Raw genomic sequence first — 17,908 nt, forward strand, 5'->3', positions numbered from 1 at the left:
ATTATCTCCTAAGGTTCAGATAAACTAGAGCAATGCTGTAGAAAAACCTTTTGGATCCAACTATAACAACATTTCAAAGATGTTGCACACACAGGCAAGACCCCAATTAATTATTTTATTTTATTTTTCTCAGCTACACAATTGCCAACATACAATACATTAGCACAGACGCGGATTAAGTTTACACAACAGTTAAAACAGAAAAACATTGCAACAGCACTGGTAATGTCTGGGATTGTTAAAAAATAAAATAAAAAAAAAACTTAAATTTCCTGTTGACAGTTTTCTGACATTCAAAGAAAAGATGATTATTGTAATGGTCGCCATAAAAAAAAAAAAAAATATTTTGAGCTCCTAAATTGTGAGCCTTTCTTTAAAATAGAATTAGGAGAGAGTAAAAGATCCTTAGTTTTTCTCCATTAAAAATATCATTGCAACTAGGTGAGACATGCATTTTTCTGTTATATCAATTTATAGTGTTTAAAACAGAAAGAAATCAGTGGTGAATAGATAATAAAAAGTGTCCAACAATGGGCATGTAATGACTTTTTGGAAAGTTATTGAAAGACAGGATGCAACTGTAAAAAAAAAAAAACCTAATGAAAAAAAAAACCTAAAACCTAATGTTTAACCACAAAAAATTCTGCTGTCTTAAAGTGCTGACACAAAAATATTCAATTAATAACTCAGCTTATTTTAGTACAGGATTTATGTTAACAATATTAAGTCAATGTGGACCTTAACAAAAAGTGAATAATCTTTTCATGGCTTTTATGTATCACAAAGTACCCTTAATCCATTTAAATTGCCGAGGGAGAAACATTAAAATTACACATTTATTTTTGTTCCCATGATAACATTCAACTTTCATTAAAACCCTCTACAAAACATTTCCGCATTTTACACCAGCTGAGAGAACACTTCCTGGGGACTGTTTGCCAGAATAAACAGACTGCTGTTTCATTGTTGCCACTGTGTCAAAAACATGACAGAAAAATTAAAACTATCATACTGTACCAATTTTCATTTCACTATTAATACACCTAAATATAAATACAGTAATGATCTAAAATATTTTCACCTTCTATAGGCATTAGTATAGGCATTATTGCATTACACGTTCACCCCAAGATTATGACTTTCAAATGGCACAATGAATAGAGCTGCACAGAGACACAACAGTCTGTGAAACAGACACACTTGCTACGTTAATACACTGATGTAATATTTTGTGGTAAATAGAAGTACATAACTGTTGTAGCCATAAGCCTAGTAGAGGTGTTGGTTGACAGTTGAATAATACTCTATAACTCCCTCACCTGCTTAGCATAAAGTCTGACTGTCACTGGAGATTCACAGTTAAGCAGAATTAGCAGTTCTATACAAACAGTAATAGTAACATCTTCCCTGTATTTTGCCACTGCCTTGGGGTGACGGATCACAGTATGGGTAGAGACGTAGATAAGGAAATCCTGGAGAAAGAAAGCTGGCACTTCCTGGTTTGGTCCCTCTGATTACATTGACATGTGTTCTGGAAGCACATAGGAGATGTCGTCCCAGGGGTGACGATACAGACCCTGCTTCAGCCTCTTCTGGTCCAAGTAGTGTCCTGATGACATACAAAAAAAGGGAAGCATTTACTGGCATGCAAGGTAGAAGGGTTTGCCATCTTGGATGCATTACTGACTGCACCAGTGTGACATTCTGTAAATAGAAATTACTCACCGATGAATCCCATGCTACGTCCCAGAACAAAGATACCATTCAAGGCACCAATTTCCACAAACTCATCAGCTTCATCCCTGTGGTGACATTAATAACAAGGAAAAAATTATTTAAATCAATCAAAATTTTATTTATAATGGCACCTTTTATACAGATAATGCGATTGAAATTGCTTTACAGATGACTGAAAGGTGAAAAAGGACTTTAAAACTAATCTCGTACTTTGGTACACAAACTTTCACAATATATGTAGGTGACAGTCACTTAAATTGGCTTACCTTGTAAAACCACCACAAGTCCTGAGCAAATCCACAAAGGCTACACCAATTAAGCCATCCACATTCAGGATCAAGTTGGGTTTCTAATACCACAAGATCAATGAATAGTGAAATGATGAGGATAATACAATTCAAGTATTACGTTAGTCCTTACTTAGTAAACAAAGTAATAAATCTTACTTTGGAAGTGGTGATCTTCTCTACATCTAATGCATAGTCCAATAGCTGGGAGGAGGGGAAGTGCTGCTTCACAAAATCCTTTAGGATCTGAACTCTCATGTCTGGATTGTTAATCTGGGGAATCACAGAGTTCAAAGTATTCAAAGTTTTCCTAAATGTTGCTATAGGTGTACATTTTATTTATTTCTAGTCTCAAAGCAGTAGTAGTAGTAGTGGAGCTCCGTTTCCTGTATTATTCAACAGCAATTCTTGTGGAACTCAAATTTCAAGATCATTCAGCTGCTACCTAAGTTGGATGCATAAAAGTATAAAAACTGTGGTGCTCACCGACTTGACTCTGTGTCCAATGCCCATGATCAGCTTGCCGTCCTTCTTCATCTTATTAACAAACTCCATGGGCAGCATGCCACTGTCAAATGCCTTGCTGAACTGCTTTGCTGCAGCATCCAGGGCACCTCCAAAGCGGTCACCCTGAGAAGTGACAAAAAGAAAAACAAAAAAACAAATGTACAACTGTTGCAGGAATAGTTTTGGAGGACTACAAAGTAGGTACATTAATAACTGTGGGATGTATCTTACAATAGTGAGGAGTCCAGAAGTCAGGCTGGAAATAAGATCTTTGCCAGCTCGGGCACACACAATAGTGTTGTGGGCACCGGAAACAGCAGGGCCATGATCAGCAGTCACCATCAGGCACATCTCAATGAACTGGCAGGCATACCTTGGCAACCTGCAGACAAATTGGTGATGTTTGCATTGACATTATGCGATTCAAGGATTTCTCAAGATTTGATTACCACAACAACTAGGCTAAGAAGCTAACCTCCTCTGGAACCACAGGAGCCCTAGAGTTCCCCCCAGTCCTATTTCTGACTTGAAGACCTCAGTGATGGGCATGCCTGCATAGATAAGCTCCTGACCTCTCTCATCACAAATGCTGGTCATGAAGGAGGCTGGCTTACGGATTAGACCAAGCTCCTGCAGCAAAAAAATGGAAGTAGTCAAGAAAATAGAAAAATCACTCGAAGTGCACATGTTCCATCGGTCATATTTTTAAACAAGATGATTTTTTTTTGTGTATTCTGGCATACTCACTCGTGCCCAGGAGTAATCCATTGGCACAGTGGGAGGAGGCACCTCTTCAGCTGGCTGGATAACTCCTTTGGCAACAAGGTCATCATAAACACTTCTGCATGAATAAAAACAACAAACAAGTCTGAGATGAGAGAAGGAATCGTAGAAGAAATTCCTATCCTAGCAATTGTTTATATTAACATTATTACTTGAAATAATGAGCAAGGCTCTGTACTTACTTGATTACCTCTCCGAGCTCATCAAAGCTCTTGGGGACAAAGGCACCAGCTTCCTTTAGTGCCTTATTCTTGGCCACAGCTGTTTCAGAGGCCTGATTGGCACATGCACCTGCGTGCCCAAACTGAACCTGGGGGGTGGGGTGGGGAGTGCAGCATGGGTCATAACTAACATTAAAACGGTTAAAAATTCCTTTGATATCTCATTACAGTATGAACCAGACGCTACCTCTGAGGAAAACATGGTGGCACAGGTGCCAATACACCAACAGACCACTGGCTTTGTGATCCTGCCTTGTTTAATTGCCTGGCAGATCTTGTACTCCTCTGTGCCCCCAATCTGTTCAGGGCAGAGAAACATACACTATGTAGCAAACTGAGAAATTGCTAAAGAAGCAGGCAGCAGTTTGTAGGAGCATTTCTCACCTCTCCTAGTACAACGATCATCTTTACTCCAAGAGTATCTTGGTAGCGCAGCACATGGTCAGTAAACACAGAGCCAGGGTATCTGCAGAAGAGTTCAGAATTACACAACAATTCTAACCCACATGCTTACATACTGCAGATAAAAATCAGCTACATGCCTGTCCCCACCGATGGCCACACCTTCAAAAACGCCATCAGTGGTACGGGAGATGATGTTGTTGAGTTCATTGGACATGCCACCTGAACGGGACACATAGGCCACGCTGCCTGGGCGATAGAGCTTGGAGGCAAGGATGTTATCTAGCATGCCCCCTGTGTTCCCAATCTTGAAACAGCCTGGCTTGATTCCTCCAACCTGTGGGGGAAAACAAAACAAAACAAACAAACAAAAAAAAAACGAAAAAACATACATTTGATGAGATGAAAGAACACAGAGGGAAATCAGAAGCAATCTCATGAGAAGTGAAGAAAAAACTAACGGTGGCAGGTCCAATGACTGTGACACCCTTCTCATCTGCTGCCTTAATAATCTTCCTGGTATGGGCTTCAGGGATTCCTTCTGCGATGATGGCAATGGTGTGAATCTGAAAACACATTAATAGAAAGGCTTAAGTTTAATGTTTGTAACTTTTAAGTACCTTGCAGATGGTACATCATGATTTACCTGAGGGTACTGCAAGGTTTCCATGGTGCTATCAAAAGCTGAACGCAGTGAGGCAAAGCTGATGAGCACGTCAACATCTGGGTGCTTCTTCATGGCATCGCTCATGTTTTTATACACAGGAAGGAGGATCTCTTTATGTCCCCAATAAAACTTCTGTTTGTGGTCTCCACTGTTTAACAGCAATGTGGAAAACCATATGTCACACTATTTACTTTGAGATTTGTATTCCACTGGAGCCATTACATAGACAGCAGATCAAAGCCAGCAAACTGAAGAAGTAAGATGGAGCAGACTTACGTGAATGGGTAGACCATAGCTGCGACAGATGGCTCAACTCTGGAGCAGACATAGTCAAAGTCCAGCATGCCCTGTACTGCCCGAGTCTGCATACCCCAAACTATGGACTTGGTGTGTTTGCTGAAGAGAGTACTTGCTTTGGCTACAAAGATAGAAAACCTGTTACAAATAGAAACTAAAGGCAAGGTGATTAGGGTGTACACTCACTGGCCACACTATTAGGTACGCCAGTGCAATCTAATGCAATCCAACACAGCAACTCTGCCAAGAATTCTAATTTAATAAAGGTTATAATTTCTTAGTTGTTAAGTTAAAACCATCTGAAAAGTGATAATTCTACTCTGTTTATTATTGAAGTCATAGGTGATGAAGTGGTACTGGAGTGCATTATATTAAGAGATAGTTCTATTGTTTTGGTCCCCTCATTTATTTTAAATAGGCTGGCCAGTTTCAACGTAAAAAAAAAAAAAAAAAGGGAAATTATAACCTTGTAAAAGTAGAATTCATGCCAGACTTGCTGTGTTGGATTGCATTAGATTGTACAGGTGTACCTAATAAAGTGGCCAGAAAGTGTATATGCTTTATGGAACTGTTTCCTTCTGCTGTCCAGAAGAGGGAACCATGACACCTGAACTCCACCAGGCATAATCACAGGGCCACTAGCTGTCCAATAATTGACTCATGTAAGAAACCACATCAAAGCCTCACCTGTCACTGCGAAACACTACCCAGGGCAATAATGTGTGTGTGTTTGTCTATGTACTTGTATTTTTTCACTAGTGATTTTCCTAACAGAGTTAGGACTTTTTTGGTTTGTGAGGAAATTTTGCCTGTCCTAAAAATATAATGAAAAAGTATTAAATATTAAGACTCTGTTTAGGGGTAGAATTTAGGTTAAGGTAAAGGGCTAGGGAATTAATTTTGTCAATCCAGTCAGAGTTCTAACAAGTGTGCATTGTGTATGTTTTCTCACCAATAGGAGTTTCAGTTTTGGTCCTCTTAGCTGGTGAACCATCTACTCTGGCTGTGTTTTCAGAGAAAGAGGCAGTTCTGCTGGATGATGGAGTCTGGAAATCACAGAAAAAAAATTATATTCATTTTTATTCTGCTATGGATGTGAAAATGTATAGTAATACGGATGGAAATTAAGAGATCTCTGGTAAGAACTGGAATAGCTAAAGCTATACAACCTGGAAAGAAATACATTTTATTTCGTAAGCTTGACCCTAAACAAGGTAGCATAAAACCTTTAGTTTTTAAAAAAAAAAAAAGAAACATCACCTGCACACAAAATACAAAGCAAGTTTTGTTGTTGCTGATTTTTCATTCCATGCACACACACTCACTTTTCAGAAATGCACTGCACACTCGTAATGGAGACCTCAGGGCAGTCACAGTGGATAACTATTTGAGTGAGAGCAGGCCACGTGCCCTGTAATGCTCTTATACAAAAGAACTACTGGACTATTTATTTATCTGTTCCACAAAAAAGGACAAGACAGTAGTGACGGAAGTAAGGCTGTGGCATGTCTCTTTTGGTCAGTATTCCCCTATAATGCATCGAACTACTGGTGGATTTCATGATGTTATTTAGCTGCACAATGACCACACATCAAAGGATAATGACAGCCTATTTGTCTCTGTGGAGCCACTATGTGTCATACCGATGTGCCGCCACTGGAATTAAGCAGGAAGTTGGCAGTGTGGACAGCAACGGGGGGCTCGTTGGGGATTGGTCGGTGGCCCAGTGCCATACCAACAATGGCAGTCATGTGAGTTTCTGTACCAAAGACATGGATGGGGATCCCCGTGGTCTTGCCTGGGAAGAGCAGTAAGAACAAAACAGAGTGTAGTGTTTTAAATCCAAAGATGTTTACAGCTTTAAAAAAAAAAAAAAAAAAAAGCATATTTAAATTCTATATGACTATAAATGTATCACATACCAACTTCTCCCATTACTCTGAGACCTTCCTGGTAGTTGGGACCTCCACGGCGGACAAAAATGGTGACCTCATGCTCCTTTAGTGGCTCCTGATAGTCTTTGATAGCCCTCACAATCCCCTAGCCAAGGGAAGGGTATGATCGGTAAACAACTTAATATTCAACATGTGCAGAAAGCAAAATATAAAGTTACTTAACTAACAAAAATCAGGTTACACTGTACCTTAAATGTTGCTGCAACATTTGTGAAGTTTGCAATGCTTCCCCCAATGATCAAAACCTTTCCTGGAAAATGTTAACATTAATAAAGAATAATTTAACATTTTATACGGACGTATTTTATTACTGAATGTTGCAAGACTTCAGCTTTCTTACCATCATGATGCTTCTCTCTGGTCATCAGAGAGAGAATGGTCTTGGCATAGTCATAGGTCTGCTGTTCACTTGGTGCTCCAGAATACTCCCCATAATTTGCCAGCTCATTGACACCGCCCAGGTCACAGATTGTGTCACTAGGAAAGGGTTAAATGGTTTTAAAAACGAACCAACAACAGTCTCTGTTTTGTGCTGGGGCAGTTTTTTCAATCTTTAATAATAGAAATAATTTGACTAAACTCCAGAATGCATTTAATACTAAATGGGTGATTTGGTATTCTCTCATTAGATGCTACACTGTAAAGAGAAAGAAAGAATCAACAGTGCACAGAGGGAATAATTAGTCATGGCTGATGTTTCTGTGTGTCACACTTTATATCCCCGACAGGTGGTGTAGCAAGGGAGCCACTGCTCATTCCTCTGGACTTAAGACAGCAACATCTAAGAATCCAATTTAGGAGGGAGCTGCACTGGCAGAGTCTGAGCTGATGCACCATCAGTCTCTCTACTGCGTCACTGGAATACTCTGCTAATGTTAAACCCAATTAAGCATAATGTAATTAGTCATAAAGATAACGTCATGACAAGAGTTAAAGAAAACAAAACAAAACACAACATAGCTCCTAGTGTCTTATTTATTCAGTTAATGTACTTTCATTTTGCTGTGTCACTGTTTTCTAGGTACCTGTACACTACTGAGGCACCTCCACCAGCCACCATGGTCCAGATCCTGCCTCGAGGGTTGAGCAGGGTGAGTTTGAGGCTGGCACCACTCTTGGCATCTAGGTCGGCGATGTAGGCCTCCTGTTTAAAATAAATAAATACATAAAAATCAGAAAAATAAAAAGGTCAATAAAGAACTGAGAGAATTGTCACATGAATGCTGCTGAAGCCAGGCATGAAGTGGGACCTACTGTATACAGGCACTGTTTTTTTTGTCCCAAGTAGTAGTTTTTGATTTGGTTTGATTTTTAAAGACACAGTTATCACAAATATGAAGTGACAGTGAATTTGATGTGCATCATTGGCTGTTTGTGACAGTCAGGGCCACAGCTGGTGGCTGGGAGTAAAAAAAGCCAATCAAAGACTCCTGCTGTCCCTCATCTCCACTCTGGACTCACAGCACCCCAATTAGACCAGCCTGTCTGGTAGACAGTCATCCTGCCTCAAACACGCTCCTTCATACATCAGCCAAAAAAAAAAAAATAATAATCTAAAATAAAATAAACATTTTTTTAGACTTGTTTGACCTAATTTTAACCAAAAATATTTTTATTAAGCTCTGTTATTTGGATGCATAGCATGCTATTTGGTTTAGATTTAATTTATTTTACATTAACATGCGCTTATAGCAATCAGCATTTATTAAGATTTTTTTTTACATTTATATATTAAATGAGTCTGTGTCCAGAGACTGACTAACTTTACTGTTGCAGACGTTATTTTCTTTAAAACCTTCTGTACATTTAGTAAGAACATAATTTTAAATCATGAGAAACAGTCCTGGTAAATTTGCAATTTGCTCATTTTACATCCTACACACAGCCTCTATACCAGCTATCTGATGCTGACAGACTAAAATCTGATGCATGGACAGTGCTGTCTCTCCAGTTCTCCCTCACCTCAGGATAAGCCTCCCTGCCGAAGGGTGGGGGGAACTCCACATCGCCCCATTTTGCCTTGCAGATGTAGTCAGCCGTGGCATCAATTTTGGCTGCCATGTCTAGCACGTAAACTCCTTGCTTTGTGACCACTGTGAAAGTGGGCAATAAAAGCAAATATATTGTTAAGAAACACACACTAGCAAGGTTTACACAAAACCACTGTCTGTGATTCAGCACAAGGCCTAAGCTTTAACACGAAATGGGAAAATTAAAGACATTGCAAGGTCAATCTCAACTTCCTTGCTTCCTTCCTTCACTTCCACCTGCAGGAGGTGGAAGGGAAGTGTTGAAGGTGGTAGGACATCAAAGCAGGAACAGACACCCTCAGCAGCTCCAACTACGTCTGCAGCAACAGCTGCTGGAAGGCATGTACTAGTGCCCAATTACTCTGTTATAAACATACGCTGCCTTCATCAAACAGCAAATGCATTAATTATTGACTCATTGCTCTCTCAGTGTTAAAATGTTGTTGGTTTCAAGCTTATGTTTTATTATGCATTGAGGTTTTCCTCTCCAATTTTCTTTTGATGTTTCCAATTCCATAACCTGATAGCATGTTAATGAATCTGTGCTGGATTAAAATGTTAATGATGATATGACTGCATTTTAAGATAGATTGTTACATGAGGATGTGACTGGGGAAACAAGAAAAACTTACCTAATGGGTTTATCTCCAGGTATGTGAAGAACAGATCCTCATACAGATTGAAGAGTCCAACAATGAAATTTGCCAAGACCCTGAAGAAAAGTGACATTTAACACATAAAATCTCTGACTTTGGATCTATAGTCGAAGCCCCAGGATGTTTGGATACAAATAATATAATAATACTTTCCTAAATCCGTAGCATATTAGAGGAGAAACATTAGGAACATTAATGCATGGACTGAAAATTGCTCATCTACAACTATTTTTGATAAAGAGTCAGTATGAGTACATTCATCTCACTGCAAATTAATACATTTAAAAACATTTTTTTCTATACTGACGTTTATAAGAGCAGATTCATTGCCAGGAAAAAAACAATTGTTTGCCAAATTACATATAACTGTGTAGTGTATTGGAAAACTGTAACTATAAGTATAAATAAATTATAGTGATTGTTCACTGCTCAAATTCTTATATTTTCAGTTAAAATTCCTTAAATGCACACACTGTTTTAAGAAAATGTAAATTGGAGTTAATTTGCAACTTTTAATCTTCGTTTTTTTCTCTCTCTTTTTTTTTTAAGATATAATTGACTATTTTTAATCGTTATTAGTATATTTTTATTAGATATGTGTTGCGCACCAAATCTCATGGTGGACTATGGAAAATGTCTTGTTTATCTATGGCCCATGATATAGTTTTCCCTGTACAACCTATGCCTGGTGATTTAAAAAAAAAAAAAAAAAGAATGTCATATTCATTCAAATTTCTGAATAATTTAAATTATAATTCATGACAAACTGCAGCAACAGTATTATTGGCCGACCTGGACATAAAACTTAATACCTGTAAATTCACTCCAGAGATGCTGGTGTAGGGAAGGTAAAATCTAATTTGCTTCCTCCTTCACGTCAAAACAGAGCAGAGTGGGGTGGGGGTGGGGCTACTGGAGGAGAAGGGGGTGTAGAGCCTCTCTCTTGCCCGTCAGTTGTTTAGGCAGCACTGGGCCTTTTGTTACCATGTCAGCCTTTTGTCAGGACTATGACTGGCCCCTGAGAGAAAACTACGACTGAAAGCCACAGTGACTCAGCGTTCAATGTCTGCTTCTGATAGGAGGGCAGCAAAACTGGCCAAGTGCTGTTCAGATTTCAAGCCAAGTGTGATGGGAGGTGAGCAGAAGAGTGTATGGGGTGAGCTGGGGCTGGCAGACTGATTTCTGGGGCGGCATCTTCAATGTCAGCCAAGACAGTGAGTCTGGCCACAATCTGCTGTCATAAAAGCAATGCCACAGGGACACACCCTCACAGAGGGTGAGTCACCGTTTTACAACCAGGAAGATAAACGAACGTGCTTTGAATGTGGCTATATCGTGAAAAATGCTGGGGGCGATTGTTGATCGAAGAAAGGCGAAGCAAAAAAGGGAGTCATTTTTTTAATGGAAAACATCAGCCTGTCTCATCCTACCCCCCCACCCCCCTTTACTGCCAATATCTAGGTGCTCTCTTTTACTTCATCTGAGTGATGCTTTTGACTTACAATGTGGCAATATAATATGACAATATAAAAAAAATTACAACCTTTCCCCTTTTTTGAGTTATTTAGCATTCAGCTACCTCAATATATTATTAGTTAATAAAATTTCCTAAAAATCCATTTTATTAATTTTGATAATCAATGTCATACATTGTCTTAGAGATTAGATTCAATATCACATTTATGTTGCCTTTTTCCTTAATAATACCCACAGCTGTGCAGAACTACTGCTTTAAAGGAAATCACTTTTATAATATAATACCACAAAGTTTAAAGTTCTCCATGCACTCTTGCACGTTCTCCAGTAATTTTTTCTAATCAACTCACACTTTCTTGTCGTTGGGGACTTCGGTTAGCAATTCTCTCTTCACTGAGTCTTCGCTGATTTTTTCATCTACTTCTATCAGCAGCTTCTTCGCTTTGGCATCCACATCTCCTACATCCACTCCACCCTCATGGTGAAACAGCACGTAGTCCCCCTCCCGGCTGGCGTAAATGCACACGTAGAACTCTTCCTCCTGAGAAATGGACCATACAATTGACAAATATGTGAATTAATAAATATCGTTTTACAAGACAAATTTACATAGTATGTGGAGATAAACTGCCAAAAATTGGGTGTGATTTGGATACTGAAAAGTGGATATGAGAGTTTTACCTGTTTATGAAGAACAAATGGCTCGATAAGGAAGTTCTTTAGAACACCCTTGGCTTTTCCCACCTAAGAATTATCAACAGAATAGTTTTTTAAAAAGATATAGTGCTTAGTGGGTAAAAGTTACTGTTGGGAACAAAACAACTTATTAGCATGAACTTCAATACGATGAAGAACAACACTACAACATACAGCTAATGGATGAATATCTACAGTTTAAGTCAGTATAAGTATCAGCCCTTACATTTATTTACGATATAAACGATAAAATACAAAATAAAGCACAGGACTATAACTAGGCACAAAAGTGAACTGATTTTCTAAATTAAAAAAAGAAGACAGGTTAAGATAAGGAAAAAAGAAACTGCCAGCGTGTATTATTCTAGGCAGAGCCCCGCTAACACAGCCACAGCTCATCTGGTAAGGCTGTCACTATTCTATAGTTAAAGGCCAAAAGGTACAAATTAACTGAGGACTTAGAGCCAGTTGGAGAGAAGTGAATACAATAATCAAAGGGAGAGAGGGAGTTGCCATTTTAGAGAGTGCAAATAAACAGGAAGTTGATGATGGATGATAAAAATGACAAAAAGAAAGCCCATCTCACTAAAAAGCCCACAAGATGCTCAGGCTGGTTTACATGACTGAAACATCTCAATTAGAGTCAAAAAATAAGAATGGCATTTATGTTTTGAATTTAATTTGCATGTGAATAATTCAGTTTACCTGATTGTGGGTAACATTATTACACACAATTACACAGAATCACAAAAGGATATTGTAAGTGTAGTGCTAAAATACTGGTATTAAATCAGGTGTAATCTATAGGATAAACTCACAGGCTGGCTTCTAAAAAACCAAATCAAACCAAAAAAGAAAAAGAAAAAACAGACTTACATATGAAAATATGTTATTGAAATATGAAAGTTGCAACTTGCTTTCTCTGTAAATCTGTATAGTCTAACTGGCACTGTGTAAATATAAAATTTGTATAAATAATTCAAACGTACTTATTATAAAACCAAGATTGTTGTGTTATAGATGCATCCTACCTACCGGTAATAAAATATCAGCCACCTAAAGCGATGCTAGCTGCATAAAGCTAATGCTTAGATTTGTGTACTTATAAAACAATCTGCCACAAAATTATCATTATCAGATGCAGATAAGCAGATGGTTTTTAAAAAAAATAAAGAGAAGAAAAAAAACAAAAACAAAAAAAAACAAACAAACAAAAAAAAGACACAGCACTTCCTCTTCACTTTTGCTCAAGTATTGAGTCTGTGTATTTCAACCACCTCTGCACAGAGTGTATCACATTTTACTGTTTAGGGGCTGTGTAGCTACTGCTAATGCTCAGAGTGGCCATGCTGACCCTTGTCCTCCACAACATTATTGAGATGGCTATTAATATTGTGGCTTAATAGCATATATTCAAAATAACAGTAAAACTTGTTGCTTAGCATGTTATCATACTAACATTGGCTGGTAGGTAAAAATATAGCTTGTGGGGAGGTTGGTTTTGCGGAACAATGGAATAATTTTGACTTACGGATTCGGATAAAAAGTTAAGGATTTGCCAAAGATATTACATTCACATTTTTTTGTATTTTTTGTAGTTGGGGGAGTAGTTGTAGTTTTTTGAATATTGGGATCTTTTACTGTGTGGTGGTGAGACCAAAGAATGTCATTTGTTGGTGGAGCAGAGGACCAGTGGTCCTTTTAAACAGACAAAAAAGATAACATAACCCAACACTCTGAACCACTGTATTGAATGTCCACAGTACAGGTCTGGTTCCATTTATTCTTATTTACTGCCCCCAACAGCTGGCAATTTAACCTCATCTGAAGAGATACATCTATTCAATCTCAGTGCGCAGATGCACACACACACACGCAATCCTAGACTCTCCATTTGCTTTATGAAGCGAAGCAGTGTCTAGAAAGAATGACTTTCTTCAGCTCACTGGACTGCTTTTCAACAAATGGACGAACGATAAATCCCACAGCTGTTATGACAAACATTCAATAGGAAAACACACAAACCAAATGTACCATTGAAAAACAGAGAAGGAGGGTGAAGGAAAGGGCAGAAGGAGGGTCTGAATAAGATACTGGTATAATATTGATTGGATTGTTCAGCTAAGTGCAGACTCAGATGGAAGGGTAGCTGGAGGTAATTTGTTAAGAAACAGCTGAGTGGTTGAGGGTGGATGACGTACTGTTGTCTCTTTCATTAGCCGAGGTTTGAGCCATTCTTTGACACCATTAAGGTCCAGGTTGACACCGACCAAGCCCAGCTTCCCTCTTCTCTTGATGAGCTGGTCTGGTTTCACCACCAGCCTCTAGAAAACCAAAAAAAAGACACAATACACACTAGTCACAAGAAGTTAGGGATATTCGACCTTTGGGTGAAATTTCAGTTCCCAAATATTATTTTGCATTTAAATTCTATTTAGGCTGTAGTTTTACCTACAACCTAATCCCTAAATGACGCCAAAACAAAACCGCATCGAAAACCCTGCAATGGAATCCACAAAAGAATAACTGATGACAGTGGAGCCATTAGTGTCTGGATGCTCGCCAGTGAGGTTAGTAAGAGAGGGTCAAGGGTGAAAGCTAATGCAATTTTAGAATCAATTCTACAGCAGCACACATCTCCATGCATCAGCCCTCTGCATCCTCGTTTTACCTTGCAGATAAAAAACTTTCAGACACAAGGAAGAGACAAAGGCAAAATTATATTTTATCCTGTAAGATGAGTCACAGGGTAATTAAGTGAAGTTCTGTTACAGCTCCATCTGACAAAGTCTCACAGACTTTTTGAGACTTTGTCAGATGGAGAGCAGTGCAAGGTCGAAAGTAACTACCTATACCCAGAGGGCTAGTAAAAATTCTCTACATTTTCATGTTGTGTTCATAGTGTTTCCACTATGAAGTTAAAGCAGCTTCTGGACCACTCAGCTGTCTGACATCAGTTAATAAGCACCAAGAGACTACTTTACTCCCAGCCAAAGTAATAATCTAAATAAAGTAGAGATCATTTTCCACAAGCTTAAAGGAGATGGTACTTTAAACCTTTATGTTATATAACAAACTGTTAATAAAGCAATTTTACTTTTAATTTACATAAGCATTTATCTCAAATGGTTCTCAGTGTTGTTTTTTTATGGCCGTATAGAGGTGGTAGACCACAGGATGAATAGCCAGTGCTCACACTGGTACCACTAGGGATCCTAATAAAAAAAAAAAATAATGTCGTCTTTGGCCTTACCTCTGTGAGCAGCCATGGGTGTTCTTGTGCCAGTCGGCTAAAGTCTGTCTCAGTCGTCACATTTGCGTAGAGGAATCTGTTCTGGACAGCCGCCGATGTGCAGATGTATTTGTAGAGGAACTCCTTTCCTGTCTGCTCTGAGATGGCTTTGGCAGACATGACTACTCAATCTAGACTGGCCTGAGAGGAAGGACAGGCAGACAGAGATGAACAGATGAGAAGTGAGATGAATAGAAACAGGTATAGATGATGGACAGAGTTTAAAGGGCATTCTGAATTAAGACAAGTCTCTCTTGAAGGATGAAAGAAAAAAACATGTATGCTGTCAAAGCCATCAAGAAATGTTCTAGCAACTAGATGATTAAAAGACAGCTTTGGAATTTTTCCGTTATTTATATCAAAAACTGAAGAAAAGATGCATGACAATGCAATGTAATTGGCTAGAATAAAGAGATGGCTAAAAAGAATATCCGATTTTACACGTACTATTTACATTTTGCCAGAAAGATGGAAGTAAAACATTAGACTTGCTCACTGCAGATATAATTTGAATTTATTTGCTACTTAATCTGATTTTTACTGGAGCTGCAGCAATGTGTGTATGGACAAGTAAATGGACCTTCACCATACTGCAGGGTTAACTTTGTTTATTAGCAGTACTGAAAAGCAGCTGAGACGCATGCAGTAATAAGGAACTAATTTTAACTGGCAACTCCCTTCTTCAACTCCGAGAATGTGACGGATGTTGATACCAAATATTCAATAATGTGTAATAACACTTACACATTTTATTGCTAAAGGGAGGAACTGTGACCTTTACACCTTGGCCATACAATAGGTTTCACTGAGACAGGTGATGTAAAACAACAACCGCACAGCTCACAACCGGAAACTAGAGTTTTAAGCTCAGCTACAACCCAGTGGAAAGAGAGTGCACATTAGAACTAATATGATACACAAGAGCCAAAAGCCAAGTAAAAGGTTAATTCCACCATCAACATAATTCATATAAATTACTTCACAGGACAAAACATAGACGCTATTTCCAGACACACAACAATTACTGAGGAATTATTTTTCTTGAATAAATAAACTAAGATAAGGAAAAATAATGACAAGAGTCAGCCAGCACAGCTGCTGTATCACTGACCTGTCAATCTCTTTACATAAGGGGACACATACTGAAAGCTACAGTAGCAGTTTGCTGTTGCAATGTAAGATTAGAAAAAAAATACTAAATATGTACATCCAAAATACTTAGGCTTAAAATACTACTACTACTACGTATAATAATAATAATAATAATTTGCTGTGTAATTTATTGTGCTTTCTTACTGACTTAAGGTGTAAAAATAATATCATACTCTGCTGTCCATTAGATCTGTTTTAAGCATTCAATAAATATAAGTTGTTTTTTCTACTAATTAAATGCAAATGTCATGTGTAGGGTTAAAACTCTCAGCTGATTAAACAATAAGTTGTTTATCAGAAAATTAAGAAGACTAGAATTTTGATCATCAGTAAATTGGTAAAGTGATGTTTAAAGTATAAAAGAAAAGGTTATTCTAACTTTGCTGTTTGTCTGTCACTGATTAGATGGTTTAACAAATATATCCAGGTTCACCACAGTTTATCAAGCACAACAACCAGATTCATGTCAACATCTAACTACTGCTTAGCTGATGGGAAATTCAACTATTTGAACCATCTTACATGAATTGATTTATCAAAAATAATTTGCAGTATGAATACTTACTGCTCTGGCTTTGGATTCCTAAAGTCTTAACAGCCATCACTGCTTCTGTCAGCGGTGTCTGTTTCTTCTCTGTTAAAGCCCTGATCTCAGCTCAAACTGGTCTCTCTGCTCTAAGCTACAGCCCTGGGTGTAGTGTAGCAGTTCTTAAATTGATTAATGTACCAGTCATAGAGCTTTCTCACTACTAATCATAGTTGTCCATGAGTCTCCACTTTGCCTGTTCCATACATCATCCACTTTCTCTGAGCAAATGTCCTGTCAGACGAATTGAATATAACTAGTCCAGGGCAGCAATAACATCAGTCCAGATGACAAACAATAACATTTAAAAACAGAGGAAGGAGGATAAGAGAGGCAACAATTACATCAACAGCAACAATCTGTACAAAGGTAAAATTAGATAAAAAGGTTTAAGCTGTAGCCTAATACTGACTTTTAACAATACCAACACTAACCTTCAAATTACAAACAACATACACTGTCTGGCTTTGCAAAAGCACTGAGTCACAGAACCCGGAGACGAATGATTCATACAAGTGTTTCCTTCATTTACAAACCGGTTACACTTCTTGTGGGCAAATATTCAGTGGAACATTGGGTAAATACTTGCAGCACTTACTTTAACTTCCTAATAACCATAACGTGCAGGTTTAACACGAGTAGTGGTGGACGGAGTGGTTTAATTTGTTTGATCCATTTTGACAAAAAAAAGAGTTAAAGGAAGGAGCAAAACACTAAAAGCTTATTCTGAAACCAATACCTAGTTCTCCTTATTACTGATGGTGATGTTTTTTCTTCCTTTGAGAGCTGTAGAGGCTGGATGTTTGCGGTTCCTCCGAGCTGATGCTCCGCTCTCGCCGTGTATCAGACTGGTGATGCAGGAGAAAGAGGCTTCCTGTGAGTTTTGTTGCCGGTGTCCATCAGCCGATAGGCTAAGCTGATGTTTCTCGGCCTCTGATTGGCTCGTCCCACACCGCGCTCTATTGGTGCATTCAGGAACTGTAGGAAGTGTAAAGTAAGGCAATTCGCAAAGGTCAAATTAGAAGCAGGAAAGTCTAAAATGTAAATATATTAACATATAAATATCAAATTTATACGTTAAAGTGTATAAAAGTTCATATTCTAAATACTTCTGAATTATTGTGTAGCTGATAAGCACATCTTACATTTAGCAGAAACCTTTAA

The 17,908-nt window shown here is 38.3% G+C and overlaps 1 protein-coding gene across 2 annotated transcripts; it reads right to left on the reverse strand.

Annotated features, from left to right (window-relative positions):
• Positions 1-106: 106 nt before the first annotated feature.
• On the reverse strand, positions 107-17,625 carry aclya (ATP citrate lyase a). 2 transcript variants are annotated; one of them, XM_067478378.1, is made up of 28 exons: positions 17,484-17,625; positions 14,968-15,147; positions 13,916-14,038; positions 11,700-11,762; positions 11,369-11,559; positions 9,519-9,598; positions 8,819-8,949; positions 7,882-8,000; positions 7,197-7,333; positions 7,045-7,106; positions 6,824-6,941; positions 6,545-6,699; positions 5,854-5,947; positions 4,881-5,022; positions 4,584-4,752; positions 4,399-4,503; positions 4,078-4,274; positions 3,920-4,001; positions 3,723-3,833; positions 3,497-3,624; positions 3,279-3,372; positions 3,007-3,161; positions 2,763-2,913; positions 2,511-2,654; positions 2,184-2,297; positions 2,004-2,086; positions 1,726-1,802; positions 107-1,609 (listed from the first exon to the last, which is right to left on the reverse strand). In XM_067478378.1, the coding sequence occupies exons 2-28, from the start codon at positions 15,124-15,126 to the stop codon at positions 1,515-1,517; spliced, it is 3,279 nt and encodes a 1,092-aa protein (XP_067334479.1). In that variant the 5' UTR covers positions 15,127-15,147; positions 17,484-17,625; the 3' UTR covers positions 107-1,514. The 2 variants fall into 2 exon arrangements, with proteins under 2 accessions (XP_067334479.1, XP_067334480.1); XM_067478379.1 differs by lacking the exon at positions 17,484-17,625 and adding an exon at positions 17,343-17,363.
• Between the last annotated feature and the right edge of the window lie 283 nt (positions 17,626-17,908).

Source organism: Channa argus, chromosome 15 (assembly GCF_033026475.1).
Source record: "Channa argus isolate prfri chromosome 15, Channa argus male v1.0, whole genome shotgun sequence".
Classification (NCBI taxonomy): domain Eukaryota; kingdom Metazoa; phylum Chordata; class Actinopteri; order Anabantiformes; family Channidae; genus Channa; species Channa argus.